At 36.9% G+C, this 17,939-nt stretch overlaps 2 protein-coding genes across 2 annotated transcripts; one reads left to right on the top strand and one right to left on the bottom strand.

Moving 5' to 3' along the window:
- Positions 1 to 899: 899 nt before the first annotated feature.
- LOC126714298 (uncharacterized) lies at positions 900 to 4,565 on the top strand. Its single transcript, XM_050414391.1, has 7 exons — positions 900 to 1,197; positions 1,315 to 1,376; positions 1,489 to 1,572; positions 3,125 to 3,179; positions 3,571 to 3,706; positions 4,076 to 4,126; positions 4,205 to 4,565. Exons 1-7 carry the CDS (start codon positions 1,107 to 1,109, stop codon positions 4,302 to 4,304), a joined length of 579 nt encoding a protein of 192 aa, XP_050270348.1. The 5' UTR covers positions 900 to 1,106; the 3' UTR covers positions 4,305 to 4,565.
- Positions 4,566 to 5,950: 1,385 nt separating this feature from the next.
- On the bottom strand, positions 5,951 to 9,370 carry LOC126714297 (F-box/kelch-repeat protein At3g06240-like). The gene is made up of 2 exons (XM_050414390.1): positions 7,945 to 9,370; positions 5,951 to 6,377 (listed from the first exon to the last, which is right to left on the bottom strand). Exon 1 carries the CDS (start codon positions 9,122 to 9,124, stop codon positions 7,949 to 7,951), a length of 1,176 nt encoding a protein of 391 aa, XP_050270347.1. The 5' UTR covers positions 9,125 to 9,370; the 3' UTR covers positions 5,951 to 6,377; positions 7,945 to 7,948.
- Between the last annotated feature and the right edge of the window lie 8,569 nt (positions 9,371 to 17,939).

Raw genomic sequence — 17,939 nt, 5'->3', positions numbered from 1 at the left:
AATCATACTATCACAACATGAAAAAATAAAAACCCTTAAAGCTTTATCAAAACAAAAAATTTATCCCATAAAAAAAAAAAAAAAACCAAATTTTTTTGTTTTTGGTAGGATCCCATACGATCTTATGATCCTATATGATCCTACATGATCCTACCATTTTTATGATCCTAGTGCGATTCTAAACGTTTTAGTGAGGTGAGATCGTAAAATTGTGCGATTCTACGATCTAGATCGCGATTTTGACAACTATGCCCCAAACGCACATATAAAAAGTGTAATTTTAAAAAACTTGTAACTATGAAAATAAGGTCATAATCACATAATATGAAGGTGGAGACAAGTTCGATGCCATACCTATAGCTCATCTCTACACGAGGCAAGATATTGAAATGGTTATTTTATTATTATGATTATTATTATTATTATTTCTTGAGAAACACACTAATTGCTAAATACACACACTTTTAATTATACTCTCTCAATTGAAATGGTTATTTAGCCAAATAAATGCAAGAATATTGCTATATTTTGATAGTTTAGTCAAATAATTCATGTATACATAGTATTCACAATTTTTGTTTACTGTGACAAATTCACAGTGAAATAAAACAAACAAAATATGTGCCATTGTAAATAATTAAACCTTAAATTTAAATAGAAAAATGTTAATTACATAATATTTTTTCAACAAATCTTATGTGACAGGTTATTACAAGATGTTATTGATTAGGTCCACTTATAGTTTATTATAAAAATATTACGTAAGTAGCACCTCTCAACTAACCTAAGTTAAAAGAACAATTCCTAACCAAAACGACATCCGTTAATTCCATTGTTTGTTACTAATGACTTGGCAAAAATTGAGGTTGAATTTCAAACGTGATGGGAATACGAAGTCAGGTCAAATTCCCGAAGCGGTTAAAACAACAGATGGGAAAGCGTCAACGTAGTTTCTGTCACACAAACAAAACACAATTTTCCTTTCCCCAACATTTTCCCGACATTGTTTCTTAAACTTTCTCGGGCACCGAACAGGGGAAAAGCTCTCTCAGCGGCCACAACGAAAACGCGCGGTTCAGAGACAGTCGAGGTCGAGGAGGATAACCATGAATAAGCTGACGAGAAAATGGCGAAATTCTCATGACGATAGATTCTCTCTCCCTACTCTCGACGATTCTCGCCCCATCGACACCCAAGGTCTCTCTCTCTCTCTCTCTCTCTCTCTGTTTGGTTACTGAGAAAACGAAGGTAGAGAAAAGAAAATTCAAAGTTTGAATCTGGAAATCTTGCTTTTTCTCTAAAAAAATTTTGCAGAACAGGAGGAGATGATTCGATCCTTTGAAAAGACACATGCTCAACAGAGTCGTCTATGGCGGGTAGTTATATTTGACTTGTTTCTCAAGCAACAAAATGGGTTCCACTTTATTTTTTACTATTTAGCTCAAAAATGAAATCTTTTTATTTTTTATTTTTTGGATTTGTTGGCAGGGTGTGTTCGCAGCAATGCTGTTTTGTTTTGCGGTATTTCTATTGTACTCTATCTTCCAGCAAGCTTCATCTCCATGGGGACTGGTACGGAAATCCTTAATATTGTTATTCCATGGTTTTGGCTTAGTAGTATTAGACGAATTAGATCTTCTTGGGGCTAATTCCATTATGGAGTTTCTAAAATTCTATCCATCTATTTTGAATTAAGTTGGTTGGATTTTGTCACATTATCAACTATCACCATTTTATTACCTCTTTAAATTATCCGTGCAGTTATCTGGTTATATTATCTAAAGTGGTAAATTTACTGAATTTGTGACATTTGTTAGATTAATGGTGGAATGATTAAATTAATTCATTTCCATTTTACTTTGTAGTGGTAATTTTTATGGTAGAAAAAAAGGTGGTCCTGAGTTCGAACTAATTCCATTTATGATTTATCTCTCATTTAATGTGAGAAATTCCACCTTTTGAAAACTACTCATTGAGGGGGAATTTGGGCCTACTTGTACATAAGGGGAACAAATAATGTATGTCTTAATGTAAGGACGTTGGGAATCAGTCTCTTCAAAACAAATTGGGGGTAAGGCTGCCTACCATGACCTGTCCTAGACCCCACAAAAATTGGGAGCTTTGTGCACTGGGTATGACTTTTAATGGAAGGGTGTGATTTGTAATAGGTAAGACAGTCATTTTGGAGATGTCCTTAATCATATTTTTATTGATGAATCAATTGAATATTATTTCACAAAAGAGTTCACACCAAGAGCCCAAAGGCCCAGAAATACAACAAACCATAGGTACACCTCTATATCACCCTGCACCAACCAACACAGTACACAGCCATAAGCTTGAAACCAAAAACAGAGCAAAGTACTCTGCCACAGCTCTAAACTACAATTACAGTAATATCCTAAACTATTGCAGAACCAATATAAGCCGTAAGGCTATTCAGCTACACAGAAAGGAGCTCAGGAAGTTTTGCAAAGAATAGCAGGATTTATGTCCCATTTGCAGCATAATATCCTCATTATGCTGTTAAGAATTAATTCTTCTTCTCCCCTTTTGCTCTCTATTCTGCTTTTAACATCCTTCTTAATAACCTTGATGATTTGCTTCTCACTCTTGATCCTCTTTGAATGAACAATAGCATTTCTCTGCTGCCATAAATGATCGACAGGAGCCCACCAGGCTATCTTACAAATGGTAACTCTAAGACTATGCCCTACTAGATCGTTAACAACCCAATCACTCCATTCCTTCCATCTGCTTTCAGCATCTGAGATCAATCACAGCTTCATTACACTAGCCCAGATTCTACCAGAGAATGAGCTTAATCCTTGATCCTAATATTTTGAGCGTAGTATGTTTTGGTGAGCTATTGTAGGATACTGAAATCTTGGCAGAATGCTGTTATGTTCATCATGGAAAACTCTAGAAAATTGAGATGTGTAATTCCTCGAATTTTCTGGATAAATGGAGCTTGTTTGTTTCTGTTTTGTGGCATTACAACAAAATTAGCCAATAATATCAAGATTAGACTTGGGGCTATGTAATTGCATACTGTATCTCATGACTATTTCCTTTCAAAATTTGTGTTTGTTCAATTGATTGTTTAACCTTTTTTGATGAACAGCGTTATCATGCTTACTTCATGGAGGAGGTTGACTCATGGATGGTTATATCTGCAGGTTCATTTTTTTACTTAAATCTTCTTCTTTTTCCATTCATTTTGGGATGATTGCATGTCATTTATTGTTAGACTATTGTAGCATTAATATCAACTGTTCAGCTAGTCTTCTGTAATCAGCATTTATTTTTGGCCCTTGCATATATGGTTCTTGTAATACCTTCCTTTGTCTTGCTTATCAATCAAATTCTTTGTTTCATGAGAACGTACCTGTTTGGTGGCAAGGCAACAGCTTTTTATATGTTCTTCAATGTATTAGTTGAGTTTTATTTCTTCCATTTGGAGTGAGGAATTTGAAACTGGATGTTGTGAATCTTGTGATGTCATGTTTTTTACACGGTTGGTGTTGTTAAATTCATTTCAGATATAACACTGGTTTTAAATTTGAACAGATTGGCTAGCTGTTTTAGCATGTTCAGTTGCCATCATAGGGCTACTTCATAACTCAAAGTATCACAGGCAATGGATTTGGTACTCGTGCTTAGCTGGAATCATACTGGCAATTTTCTGGTTATATCACATGTTAAGGTATTTCAAGTTCTCAAAGTTACCTTTTCACAAACTCAAACAAGATAATATTATGAATATATTACACACGGAGTATGTTTGATATAAAATCTCTTGGTCTCTGTCTTCCCTCATTTCTTTTGCTTCACTGACTTTCTTCTTCTTTTTTTATTTTTTTATTTTATTTAATTTCTTGGTCCCTGTTCTAACATGGTACAGATGCAATTATCCTGAGTTGCTGGTTACATTTTCAATTTGATGCCATCTTTTTCTGTTCTTTGGATTCTCTTCACATAGTGAAGTGTGTTTTAGTGTTTATATCCTGCTGGATGTTCTAATATGTTAAGTGCAGTGATCTGTTTACTTATTTGATACTTCTTTGGGTGGTAGATTGCCAAAGTTCCGGTGGGATGTTATCTGGCTTCCATTTGGGCCATTTGGGTATGTTATTAACTTATTTGTCAGCATTTTTCTGTTACAATGTCTTCACTGAGAAATAACGCATGCATGGAATCGCAGCGGAGCTGGAGTATGTCTCTATGTAGATCATCTACTATTGGAGTCATCAGAAGAAATAAGAAAGCTTCGAGCCTATACGTATTCTTACAAAGCCTATTGAAAGGGAATTTTGGTCATTGTAGTGGGGTTTGAGTTAGTTTTTAAATACAGAGGAGACAGACGAAGAATATGTGCGCCAGTGATGTTTGTTGTTGTCATATACTTAATTAAGTTCTTGATGGGAATGTACAAAATCATAGTGTAACAGTATATAGAACTTCTCTGGAATTTTGTTTACAAATTTTGTGATTGAAGAATATTGGCAGTAGAGATTGTCTATGTAATTTGTTAGTTATTATCAATGAGTGGATGAATTTTTTTCTTTTGTCGTTTATAACAACTGGCCTCTCTTGCGTTCTCTCAAAATGACAAAAATACGGACTAAATGGCATAGTTTTGTTTAAATGTTCGAACACCTACAATATATATATATATATATATATATATATATATATATATATATACTGGCTTATTAAGTTAAAAGGGGAACATTTTAGTGGCCACAGATACGGTTTCTTCTTCTGGAATGACAAAATTCTGTTAACCGGTATATAAAGTCAGTGTACATGTCCTATCAAAATTAGTAAACAATAACAAGAATCATACCAGAAGAAACGAGTACCAAACATGGGCCACCAAGAAATTCATAAGCAGACAAACAAAGAAACAAGTAAAAACTTTTAGGAATGGTCCCTCTTTGTTACTAGAATGAAAGATGGTTGACACTGCAACAAGGGAACATTTGGCGGGTATGCACCTTAATTGCAAAGTGGATGAAACTGGACTCCATGAACCTTATCTGTGGTGAAGTAACTTTTGGGCAATAGGCAGCAACACAAACTTCTTGTATTTAAAGTGGTTCGTATATCTAATATTATGTATTTGTAGTGATCTGTGTACCTAGTTCAATGATATTATTGTACTATATGGAAGAATATTCAAGTAGAATCCGTATTTCCTCCGTTTCTTTTTATTACTAGACAACATTGAAAAAAGAACCAAGGAAATACATATTCTATCTGACATTCTGATATGTTCATAACATCTAAAGTTCAAATCCATTCTATCCCATTGTAAATATTGAATTATTTAAAAAAGCAAAAAGAAAAAAAAAATATTATAGATGTTATTCCAGTCCAAGGATGTTCAGGAAAAGCTGATATGTTTTTTAGTCTACAAATCATATGTTAAGCCCAATGTAGCATCTTTTGACATTTTCCTTTCTGGCTATTGTTTTTAATCATTTCGATTTTGTGTTGCTACAGCACAGACATGGCATTTAGTATCCTGTCTTTTCATTGATCTTTCAACATTGATTAAATTTTGAAAAAAGCATAAAACCTAAATAAGTATTCCAGGCAAATACATTATTGATTCATGAGATGTAAAAAATGCCAACTTGATCATTTTCCCAGTAGAGCCACCCCCTCCAACAAAATTTTTTTGGTGTCAAATAATCTGGAATGCATCTAAATTTTTAGCCATCTCACCATGTACGTCTAGGGAGTCTGTGTTTGTCATGTAGTCCAGATGCCTCAAAGAATGTCACATTTTTTGCCATAAAGACAACAACAATGCTAATCCTCCAAAGGGAGAGCAAAAGGAAGACAGTTCAGCAAACTTTTTACCAATAGAAAATGAATATCCAGCAAAAGCTAGCTGCAAGTAAGTAATATGCATCAAAAAGACATACGCACACAGTCCAAATGAAATTTTAGTCGGATATCCTTTACTTGTATTTATCGGTCTGCCATCAAACCCAAACAGCCATCAAACAAGTGGAATTTTTGTAAAAAACTCGATCAGACTGTGTAGCATTAGAATTAGTTCTAACTACAACCAAATAAAAGTGCCAAAAGCCAGCAATCTAAAGATTAATGAAGCAATCTAAAGATTAATGAAGCAAATATCTGAAATAACTTGCTACTCAATTCTAGCCTAAGTCATGTAATCTTTATACAGCCTATGAAGGGCAGGGTTTTATTTAAAAAGATAAAAGATTCTTCAATGGTGCTCAATCTGTACAATAACTACAGTGAAATGTAATCACTCTTCCTTTGCATTTTTCGTCATCATCTTTCTTTGTCATCATCTTTTTTGCCAACAACGCTAACCTAGGTCAAACCTCTCCAACCTGTACCCAAAAGAAAATTAAATAAAAAGGTAAAAATGTTAATAAAAAGAAGTAATCCTCAAGTTCAGAGTAAGTTTAAAGTTTAAACTTGACAGGCTGATTTCTTTAAAAATGAGACTATGCATGTAATTAGTAACTACAACAAAAAGAAACAAGTTATAAAATGATAGATAAATAGCTATATAAAACACTATAAGGGAGACAGACTTCTTTCTATCATGCTTTATCTCAAAAGTTTATATGAAAAGGCATGGATTAACTTTTAAAACCTCTAAATCTGCCTAGAGATTGTTTTACAATTCATGTATTCTTTTTCCTCTTTTTCAACTGATAAAAAGAGAAGAAAGATCAACTAATACACACTTTTTGATAAGTTTAAGCTGTGTGTCTATGCTATAACAACGCATATAAGATGGTACCTTTAATCTATACTTGGAAAGTTACTAACATGTGCTAGAAAATTAGTAAAAAATGGAATAGCAGCATCTTTCTGCCATAATAATGAACAAGTGGGACGCGTTGCATTGTCTATAGGTAAGTATGAACATAGAATGAATGCATCTTCTCTTCAAAATAAAGTGATCAAAATAAAAATCATTGATGCAATATTCCTTTGCTCATAAGAAAAAGATTCTTAGTTTAACTAAGCATGAGAACAAAGTCATAATAAAAACAAGATTTTGATAAATTAATTTTTTTTTTTTTTAAGTCCTTGTTAAACTCATTAACCCATCAACCCATCGATAGTTTCCAGAGACTGCAGAATAAAGGTCATTGCAGCAGGCCACTATGTTAAAAATGCACCAAAAGCCTCTATCCATAACCACAGTGACTACTCTTTTTGCATTATTGCTGTGTTGGCTGAAGAAAACAAATAATTAATAGCCATTTAGTCATGTGAATGAAGGTACATCTATGTGCAAGTGCGCGCGCACACAATTATATCATCTAGCATCTGTTATATTAAAAGTCAAGAAGGGTTTTATCATGTCAGGCTAAAAATGAAAAAACAAGGCAACAATCCTTTGGAATTAAAAACTTAAAAAAATGTTGTCCTGATCTACTACCTAGTTAAGAATCCACTTTTTCTTTTTCTTCTTCTTCTTTTTATTTTATTTTATGAATAGTTAAAATTCCACTTGGTTGCATAGCTGACCAACATCTCAAATGCTAGGTGAGGAAAATCGCATTGAATTCAAGATCAATGTACCATTTTCATCTTGAGTATTTTATCAAGTGACATGAATACCACAGGTCAACTTAATCTCTTGATAAGGTAGTGAACTGTAATTTCATCTTGATACACCTAAAAGGCCCTCACTGTGCTATGTAATTGCCTCTGAAAGTTAAAAAAATTATGGAAAACTAGAATACCAAACAGGGCATTCTGCTTAAAACAAAAAAAGTACGGTCGTATATGGGAAACTTGAGAAGAAAGTTATTTAATCACTCAAAATAGAAGAATAAATCAGTAATAGTGGAACCAAACCCATTTATGAAAATTGAAATGGAACATAGTATGGGATTAAGAACAAATGGAGATAGAACATAATATAAAATGTTTTACCTTGCTATTCCTCGACCTTTTCTTGAGCATTTTCCCCAATTCTTGGAGACTGCGAATGAGCACCATCATAAGCATTTGGTGAAACTAAACTTTCCACATATACAGTCCCATCAAATTCACAATGACCAATAGGGGAAATGTATATCCTCCTATAATTATTTTCCTTCAAATTGTAGGCATCCAATTGCAATCCACCTTTGAGCATTATCGCTTCACCATTCTTTGCAAAGCATAATGGTACCGAATATTCACGAATATATTCCGGCTCCATCTCTAGCGAAACAGTGGCGAATTTAATCCAGGACACCTTAGCTCCCTCTTCCGTCATTGTCCATACCTCAACATCCTTCCCAAACAAAGAACGACATGCACAAAGAGACTCTCCTAGAACACCCAACAAAGGCCCTTCAGCAAACTTGCTATCAGGTTTTGGCAACACACGAAATTTCTCCTTCACCAAATCAAAGGAAACAATAATGAATTTTGTCTCTTTTGTATCTTCACGTTTTGCTTGCCAATAAACAGACCCATTTAACAAGGTCCCCCTATCATCAAGAAGATCAAAACTATGACCACCATAACAAACCCTCCTCCAAGAATTGGTTTTGAGTGAAAAGACATCTACACTAATCTCATCAGATCCATTTCTTGGAATTACTTTAACTAACTTGTAATCATCATTGCAACAGTCATAACCAAAACCATAGGAACCTAATCCACTGGGTTCTTGTAATCTCTTGTACTCTCCTATACATGGGTTCCACATGATAATGCCATTGTCACCTATGCCTAAACACAACAAACCATTACAAGAACCAAGAATCCTAACCCCACGCAAGGAACCCATTGCAACTGGCAGTTGAAGATTCTTTACAGCAGACTTTTCATCATCATCACCACTAACTAAGGCTTCATAGTCCAAAGATTGGATTTTGAGCCAAAACATGAAATACATAAAGAGTTTGTGTGACAGTTTTTGTTTAAGGTGCATTTTGATGAAGTGGGGGTCAGAGAGAAGAGAAAGCCATGGCTTTGAAACGCACCTGAACTGGCCCAGAGACTTAACTGGCAGTCTTGAAAGTATCTCTGCTATGACTTCGTTTGGAAGGGTCGGAATAGCCATTGACATAGACATAGCCATGGCTTCAGTCATGTTTGCATGCCTTGTTGTCATCACCATCGTTGTTGTGTTTGCCACAGTTTTCTTGACTTTCTTTCTTCACACGAACACAGGTTTGTGGGCTTGTTTTTGTCTCATTGTCTGTACCAGTGTGATCTCATCCAAATCCAGTTTTATCTATATCACTTTTTGTACAGTACCTTTTTGTAGCAGCCTTTTTTTTTGGGGGATTTTGGATAACGTGAAAACCGCTATGCTGAGTCGTGTATTAATTCAAAGTGTTATCTTACGCAGCGTTTTCAGACGAAAATACCGTGATTTGGCACAATCAGCGGTGATTTGGAAGATCTTATCTCGGACAACCGGATAAGAACAAAAATTTGATAATTACATAAATATATCACAACTTTTACTACAATTGTCCCATAAGTGCAAAAATTTATGTCTATTTTAGTATAAGAATATATTTTTTATTTATTTATTTTAGGGTAAAATGTAAAACTGAACCTCTAAATTTTTTCAAATTTCAATATAATCCTCTAATTTTACTTTTGTTCATTTCAGTCATTTAACTTTCAAGTTTATTCAATTAAGGTTTTTCCATCAACTTTTATTATATGTTGTAGTTAATTTTTCAATTTTATAAATTTTTCTTCAAAATTTTTTAATTAAAAAAACTCAATTAATGATTGAAAAATATATTCCAGATTATTTTTTCAAATTTTTTTAATAAATGTCTTAATTGAATAAATCTGAAACTTAGATGATTAAAATGAACGAAAGCAAAGTTAAAGGTCTAAAATGAAATATTATATTATATTTCATTTTTCAAAATACCTCCCATCAAATTATCTATTTTATATTATATTTTATTAAATTATTAATTTTTCTTGATTTTTAAAAATTTTTCTTTCTTCACACAACAATTACCATTCAGTCTCTCTCTTCATTCTTAATATAGTAAATAAAGAATAAACAACTAAATACAAAATAAATAATGTCAATGTAAACTTGTAAATTTATCCAATAATTGTACACAAACTGATGTGAGTTATTTTTAAATAAAATTGTATAAATTTTACATCTTTTTCTATTATACAGGATTGGATTCTCTGAATAATATGAGAAAAAAAAGTGATAATTTTAAGTAAAATTAATAAGTAATTAATTACAGAGATCACGTCATTGTGACAAAAATTCGTGACATTTAATGCGGTATCATAATTAATTCTTAAACTACCATAATAAGGTAACTTTAGCTTTATAGTAAAAGTGAAGTCCATGTGATCTTTTCATTTTAAAAGGAAAGCTTACGTGCCACATATTCAAGCTTATCTCTTTAGATATATTAATAAGGGAAAGGCTAAGGGCACTCGTTAATAATCCATTTAAAGAAAGTTTTTATGGGAAATAAAAAAAAATTAATTAATATTTTGATAGTTTTTTTCATTTCCCATAAAAATTGTATCAAAACTTTCTTAAAATAGATTATTAATGAGTTCTCTAAGGGCACTCGTTAGTATGACCTCAGTCTTGATAAGGAAAAAAAAAAAAACTGTCAAACAAGTTTTTATATATATATACAAGATTGAAATTCCATTCTAGTTTAATATAAGTGTATATGTATGTGAACTCTTTTTTCTAGAGACTTAAACTTTGGACTTTATTCCCTACATCCCACAAACATTTATACTTATAGAGTGACCATCATACTAAGAGTGTGTAGTAGTTTTACACAAGTTTGATGCCCGACAAATTTCATAATGTTTTTAATAACAATTAAGATAAGATATCATGTATGTGAACCTCATTTCTAAAGACTTAAATTTAGTCTTTATCTCCTACACCCCACAAATATTTATACTTGTAGAGAGACCATCGTATTAAAGGTGTGTGGTGATTTTAAACAAGTTTGATACCCAACAAATTTCATAATGTTTTTAATAAATTAAGATAAAATATCATGTTGTAATCAATGTACAATAAAAATTATGTTAATAATAAACTTATCTCATATAAAAATGGTATGACATAAGGCTTCGAGCCCATTAGGCATTGGGCTTTGGCCCAAGCGCACTACTTAGACACTCTCAAGCCCAAATCCAATAGTAGGCTCATTCAGCTGATCGCATGGTAGATAGGCCCATACCGACCATGTATGGGTTGATCGAGGGCTATATTTACCTGGAACAACCCATGAACTCGGCAGCCCGGTATTTCCTTGGGGAATATCGTTGCCGAGCAACCTTTTGGAGGCAAGAACCAATTCCAAAGTTATCCCCACCATTTCCAAAGAAGCATATCCCATGTCAGGAATAATCAAATCAAACCCCACCCACACGAGTGAGACCAGAACGTAATCATGAAAACCCCACCAACCTTAAGCTATAAATAGGGGAAGTGAGTAGAGAGTGGGGTGGGTCATTCTGAACGAAAAAAGAGAGCTAACAAGAGATAATACTAACCACAAAGAGGAGCTTAAAGGAGAGGAGGGAGTTTCGCAAGGGCAAAGGAGTACAGCTAAGTAGTCCGATTAGGAGCTACTCGTAGTAGGAAACTCATAACCCACCATATAAATAAATTATGAGCCCAACACCAGACCCAATCCAGTGAGGAAAATTGGGCACGTACAAAAATGATATCATATTAATTATAATCTTCCACTTAAAATATTATATAAAAATAATAATAAAATTTAGTGTATTTTTATTTTTTTACTCATAATAGTACTAATTGATAAATGAACCAATTGGTATTTTTTTTTCCCTTTAAAAAAGTAGTCCACTTGTTATATAACATCTCTATCACATTGTGTAAATTCCACGTGTTATATAACATCTCTATCTCTATCACATATTGTCTTATACTAGCCACTAGGTACTTGGGTTAATTGCAACTTTTTCCCCCTATAATTAGTAATTTTCCTCATAAACTTCAAAACTGAGCAATATGCAAGTGTGCACTCACAACTAATGGTAATAAGCCCTATTAAAAAATATTGGTAATAAGCATTTTACTCCCGATTATTAGGATTTTCTTTAAATTGAATTGATTAAAAATTAATTTTTTTCTTTTTTTTTGATAAGTAATAAAGATATATATTGAAGAAACTACCTTATGCAGAAAAACATAAGGCAAATAGAAAAGTACAATTGGAAAGATAGAGAAAAAAGAAAAAAGAGAGAAAGGAGAGGAGACTAATTATACAGGAGAGAACTAAGGAACAAAGGGAGGGAATCACTAGAGGTGAGTCCCCAGGCCCTAGACCAGTCAAACAGAGAGCCACTGAAAGAGGTCAATAACTGGTCATCCGAACTTTCCATGTCCTCAAAAGTCCTCCTGTTTCGCTCCCTTCAAAGACACCACATCAAGCATAATGGAGCTAAGTTCCAAATGCTAGACACATGCTTTCCAGGCCAGTTCCACCAACCAAATAGAGTATCCGCAACCGATCTTGGCAAGACCCAAAAGATCTAAACACCAAACTCCACAGTCGATAAGCTTTATCACAATGAAGTAACAAATGATCCACCGTCTCCCCATTACAACGGCACATGATACACCAGTCAACAAAAACCATCCTTCTACCCCTTAAATTGTCACCTGTAAGGATCCTATCCCATACAGCAGTCCACACAAAGAAGGAAACACGCCGAGGAGCTTTAACCTTCCAAACACCTTTCCAAGGGAAGATAATGGGCAAGGGGTCTCTCAACTTATTGTAAAACGAGCGGATATTAAAAGCCCCATTCTTTGTCAACTTCCATCGCATACGATCACCATTCACAGTGGGGGGAAGATTTGCACCCAAAGTGCGGAGAAATTCATCCACAACACCCATTTCCCAATCATTTGGTCTCCGAATAAAAAGGACATTCCAACTTCTCCGATCCTCTATCCCCAACCGCTCAAGAGAAGAGGCCACGGATGCCTCTTTATTAGAAACAATCCCATACACACTCGGAAAGGTCAAGTGAAGTGGAGAGTCCCCACACCATTGATCTGTCCAGAGTTTAACTCTATCTCCCGCCCCTACCACAAAGCGAATATTTTTTCTAAAATCCTCCCACCCCATGCAGATACTTCTCCACAAGCCACACCCATGAGCCCCTCTACCTAGCTTGGAAGTCCATCCCCCCCATTCTTCCCCAAACTTGATAGCTACAACTCTTCTCCAAAGCCTTGTCTCCTCAAGCCCAAACCGCCATAACCACTTCCCTAGTAAGGCTTTGTTGAAGGTTGTTAATTTCCTTACTCCTAACCCACCATTTTCCAAAGGTGCACACACCTTATTCCATCCCACCAAATGAGTCTTGGAGTCCCCCCATAAGAAATCCCTTTGCAATCTCTCAATTTTATTGGCCACATGAGTAGGGATGGTAAAAAGAGATAAAAAAATAAGTGGGCAGACTAGCTAATGTGCTTTTAAGCAACGTTAGTCTTCCACCTTTAGACAAATACAACTTCTTCCAACCGGCCAACTTGCGTTCAATTCTCTCCAAGATAGGATTCCAAACAGTAGGAGACTTATGGGACGCCCCTAATGGCATACCAAGATAGGTCATAGGCAAAGACCCAATCCGGCATCCCAAAATCTCTGCCAAGAAATGGATATTAGGAACCTCCCCAATGGGAACCATCTCACTCTTCAATGCATTTACCTTTAAACCTGTCACTGCCTCAAAACAAAGAAGAAGCATCCGAACATGTAGAATCTGCTCCTCATTTGCATCATAAAACAAAATTGTATCATCCGCAAACAAAAGATGAGAGACACATACCCCTTCACCCCGTCTACCATCAGCCCTAAAACCTCGAAGTAAATCAACCCCTTCAGCTCTTTTCATCATCTTACTGAGGACCTCCATCATAACCAGAAACAACATGGGAGATAGCGGGTCCCCTTGTCTCAATCCCCTCAAACTCCCAAAAAAAATCAGCTGGAGACCCATTAAACAAGATTGAGAATTGGACAGTAGATATGCATGTGCGGATCCACCTACACCACCTCATCCCAAATCCCATTCTCTTCAACAGAGCAAGTAAAGCCTCCTAGTTCACATGGTCATAGGCCTTCTCAATATCTAATTTACAAATAACCCCCGGAATTTTACTCTTCATCCTACTATCAACACACTCGTTAGCAATGAGGACTGAGTCAAGAATCTGTCTACCACCCACAAAACTATTCTGAGATTCAGATATCAGCTGATCCAAAACCTCTTTCAGGCGGTTTGCCAACACCTTGGCCAAAATCTTATAAACACTCCCCACCAAACTTATAGGTCTAAAATCTCGAATATTGGATGCATTATTCTTCTTAGGGACTAAGGCTAAGAAAGTAGCATTAAGAGATTTTTCAAACTTACTGTGTAAATAAAACTCTTCAAACATAGCTAAGACATCTCTTTTCACCACTCCCCAACAATGGTGAAAGAAAGCCAAAGAGAAACCATCAGGACCTGGAGCTTTATCTCCTTCCAACTCCTTGACAGCTTGAAAAACCTCCTCCTGTTCAAATCTCCGTTCAAGCCAGCCCCTTTCCAACCCCTCTATCTGATCAAACTCCAAACCTTCCACAAAAGGCCTCCATTCCTCTGATTCCTTGTATAAGTTTTTGTAAAACTGTACTGCTTGGTCTGCCATCTCAGATTCGTTCTCATAGATAACCTCATTCACCTCCAATATGCTAATATGATTATACCTTCTCCTAGAATTGGCCAGCTTGTGGAAGAATTTGGTATTGTTATCTCCTTCCTTAATGCAAAGCATCCTCGATTTTCTGTCTCCATGAGACTTCTTCCAATGAGAGAAGGTTCTGAATTTGAGATCTCAACACAACCCTCTCATCTAACTCCACTTCAGAAAGGCCATGGTCCCCTTCCTTAACATCCAATAAATTCAAAGCCTCTAACAATTCTTTTTTCTGGCGCTCTACATTTCCAAACTCACTCCGATTCCACTGAATAATATCTGCCTTCAATGCCTTCTGCTTCTTGGCAAGAACAAAACTAGGAGTACCTGAGAAGGAATATCGATTCCACCAAGAGTGAACCCTATCTTTGAACCCTTCCGTCTTTAGCCACATGTTCTCGAATCTAAAAGGACTTTTCCCCCTTGATATCCCTCCTGCCTCCACTAATATGGGGAAGTGGTCTGAAATAGGACGAGGTAAAACCCGTTGGATCACTTCCGGAAAGTGATCCTCCCAATCATGAGACATTAGAACCCTATCAATCCTAGACATCGAGGGCTGATCCGACCCACTCGACCAAGTATAACTCCCTCCTTCCAATGGCAGATCTAACAAGCTAAGCTCCTCAATGAACTTAGAAAAATTCTCCATAGCCGAGGTAAGTCGAGATCCCCCCAACCGTTCACTTGGGAAACGAATAATGTTGAAGTCCCCTATGTAACACCATGGAACTTCCTAAAGTTGCTGAATTCCCACCAGTTCATCCCACATTTGCCCCCTCAAGTTATTATCATTTGGACCATAAACCCCAGAACAAGCCCAAATAAAACCATCCCCCAGACCCTGCCACCGAACTGAAACGGAAAATTGACCCACCAGAACCTCCAATTTTTCTAAAGCCCTCCTATCCCACATCATCAAAATCCCACCAGCTGTTTGATCCGCATCCAAAGCTACCCAGTCTATGTAAGGACAACTCCACAAGCTGCAAATCAGCTGTCTATCCATGCCCGCAAGCTTAGTTTCTTGAAGGCAAACAACATCACAATTCCATTCCCGTAACAAATTTCTAACTACCAAACGTTTCCGCGCGTCATTCAAACCTCGAACATTCTATGACACCACTTTTAACTTCATTGACACTGCATACTCCCTACCACATCCTTAGTAACACAGTCAAAGAAAAGAAGACTATCTCCCTTCATAATTAACCGAAGAAAACAAATTCCTCAGCTCCCTCTTCCCTTTAACCTTGGAGACAGCTTTACGGTGAGCAGCATTCCTGTGCACCAGATTGGCTGCCTTAGTCTCCTTCTCAAGTCTTTGTAGTAGCATGATGCACCTCTTCTCATATCTACCCAAAGAAAGCCCCATCATTTTACTGAAGCCGGGGAGTCTACGTTTCACCCAATTAGAAACATTCAATGTGTTCTCCAACCTCATCACCTCTGTGTTACTATTCAATTCAGCCGACACAACCAATCCCATTGGGTTAAAAGTCTTCAATGGTGAAGAGCAGTCCACAACTTCCAGGCCCTCATCGACTTCAGTCAATGCTAGCACCGGCTGGTTAGACTGATAGGGTGAGTCTATTCCCTAAGGATCATAGTCACCTTCAACCCAACCACCTTCTACATCATCCGGAGCAACCACTTCCTCTATCCCAGCTCTCAATGGATTCAAAATGAAATTAGATAACATAAGACCTTCTAAAGCCCTGTCAACCTCAGTTTCTGCCTTACCCGGTGTGATCTGAGGTTCCTCAGCGCTAAACCCAACAGAAAAAAGACACTCTGCCTCCGTCGGTGTCTCCGTAATGCTACCCATAAGCTCGGTTGGAGGAGCAGACAGCATATCTGTCCTTGTGGTGTGGAGAAAAGCTAGATCGGTTCGATCTAGAGTCGTCGGTGGGTCCCCGACGTGAAGCCCATCGGAAAAAGAACCACGATTCTCCTCCGTTCCCTTCGCCGGACTAATGGTCACCACGGATCGACCCATTGGGTTCGTCGCCGACTCCAAGACATGTTGTCTCGCTGCGCCGGCCATCACCGGTGGCTCCGGTGACTCCTCAGCAAGAGAAGCATCAGTGCCGATGACGATCTGAACAGCCAAGGCTTCGTGAGGATCGTTGGGCTTCCCTAGTGCATGGGCTTCCTGATTTAAGAGTCTCGGGTTACCCACAGATGGGCTAACCCACTCTTCCTTCCTAGATGGGCCGGTGAGCTCTGGAAAAGGAAGGCCCACTTGAGTATCAGCTTGGACTAAGCCCACCACTGGTCTGTGAACCCGTGAAACACTTGAAGAACTTGAAGAACCCAACACGTGATCCCTCTGACCCCTTGACACCCAAATGGAACTCTTTAGACAACCTTTATTCCATGCCACACTTCTTTTTCCTTCCCCATTCACTACTACAGTTAAGCTTTTTCCAGTCCAGACTGACTTCCTCAGTTCCCGTTTCTTTCCATAATCATGTTCAATCCTATTTGATTTGAAATTCAACAGAAACCTCCTAAAATTTCTTTCCGGATATAACTTTCCAACATTAAAGTCTTCTGTGCTGCTCCAAAAGCCCACTTCTGTACCTCCTAGAGTTGCCGGACCTGGTAAGCTCACCGCCGGTTCGCTCAGCAGGTTTTGCTTCTCTCCCTTATTATCCCCTAATAGCCATTTCCCTTTATCATGGGAGTTTAACTGATAATGCTGCTTCCTGCCCCTAACTTGCATCTGATTCCCAAGCACCGTGTCGGCAAAAGATTTAAAAGGTTGAATCCCTGCTCTACCTGTATGAAGCTGAGCCACAAATTCCAAGTGCCCAGTCCCACCATTCACATAGTTTTCAGGTTCCGATATCTTCCTTAACTCTAACCCAAAAACCCTCCATCCATTCTTTGCTCTGCCTACTGGAATGATAATGGACCTCCTAGACCCGCCAACTTTCAGTTCAGTCAGCAGCAAGAACAAGCCAAAAGAATTGGAACTCCGTTGGAGGGTGTAGGCTAAATCACCTTCCTTGAATGTATAAAAATACTTAGGACTGACCCCAACGACAGTCTATTCTATACTCTTCATAAACCATTGTGCCACATTCTTGCTCATAAAGACCGACTTCATGAAATACCTACTCCGCTCAAAAATCCTTAAAGAAAAATACCGTCCCCCTTCCTCTACCACCAGCTG

This window comes from Quercus robur, chromosome 2 (genome assembly GCF_932294415.1).
Source record: "Quercus robur chromosome 2, dhQueRobu3.1, whole genome shotgun sequence".
In the NCBI taxonomy this organism is placed as follows: domain Eukaryota; kingdom Viridiplantae; phylum Streptophyta; class Magnoliopsida; order Fagales; family Fagaceae; genus Quercus; species Quercus robur.
This window is presented reverse-complemented; position numbering and strand designations above follow the sequence as displayed.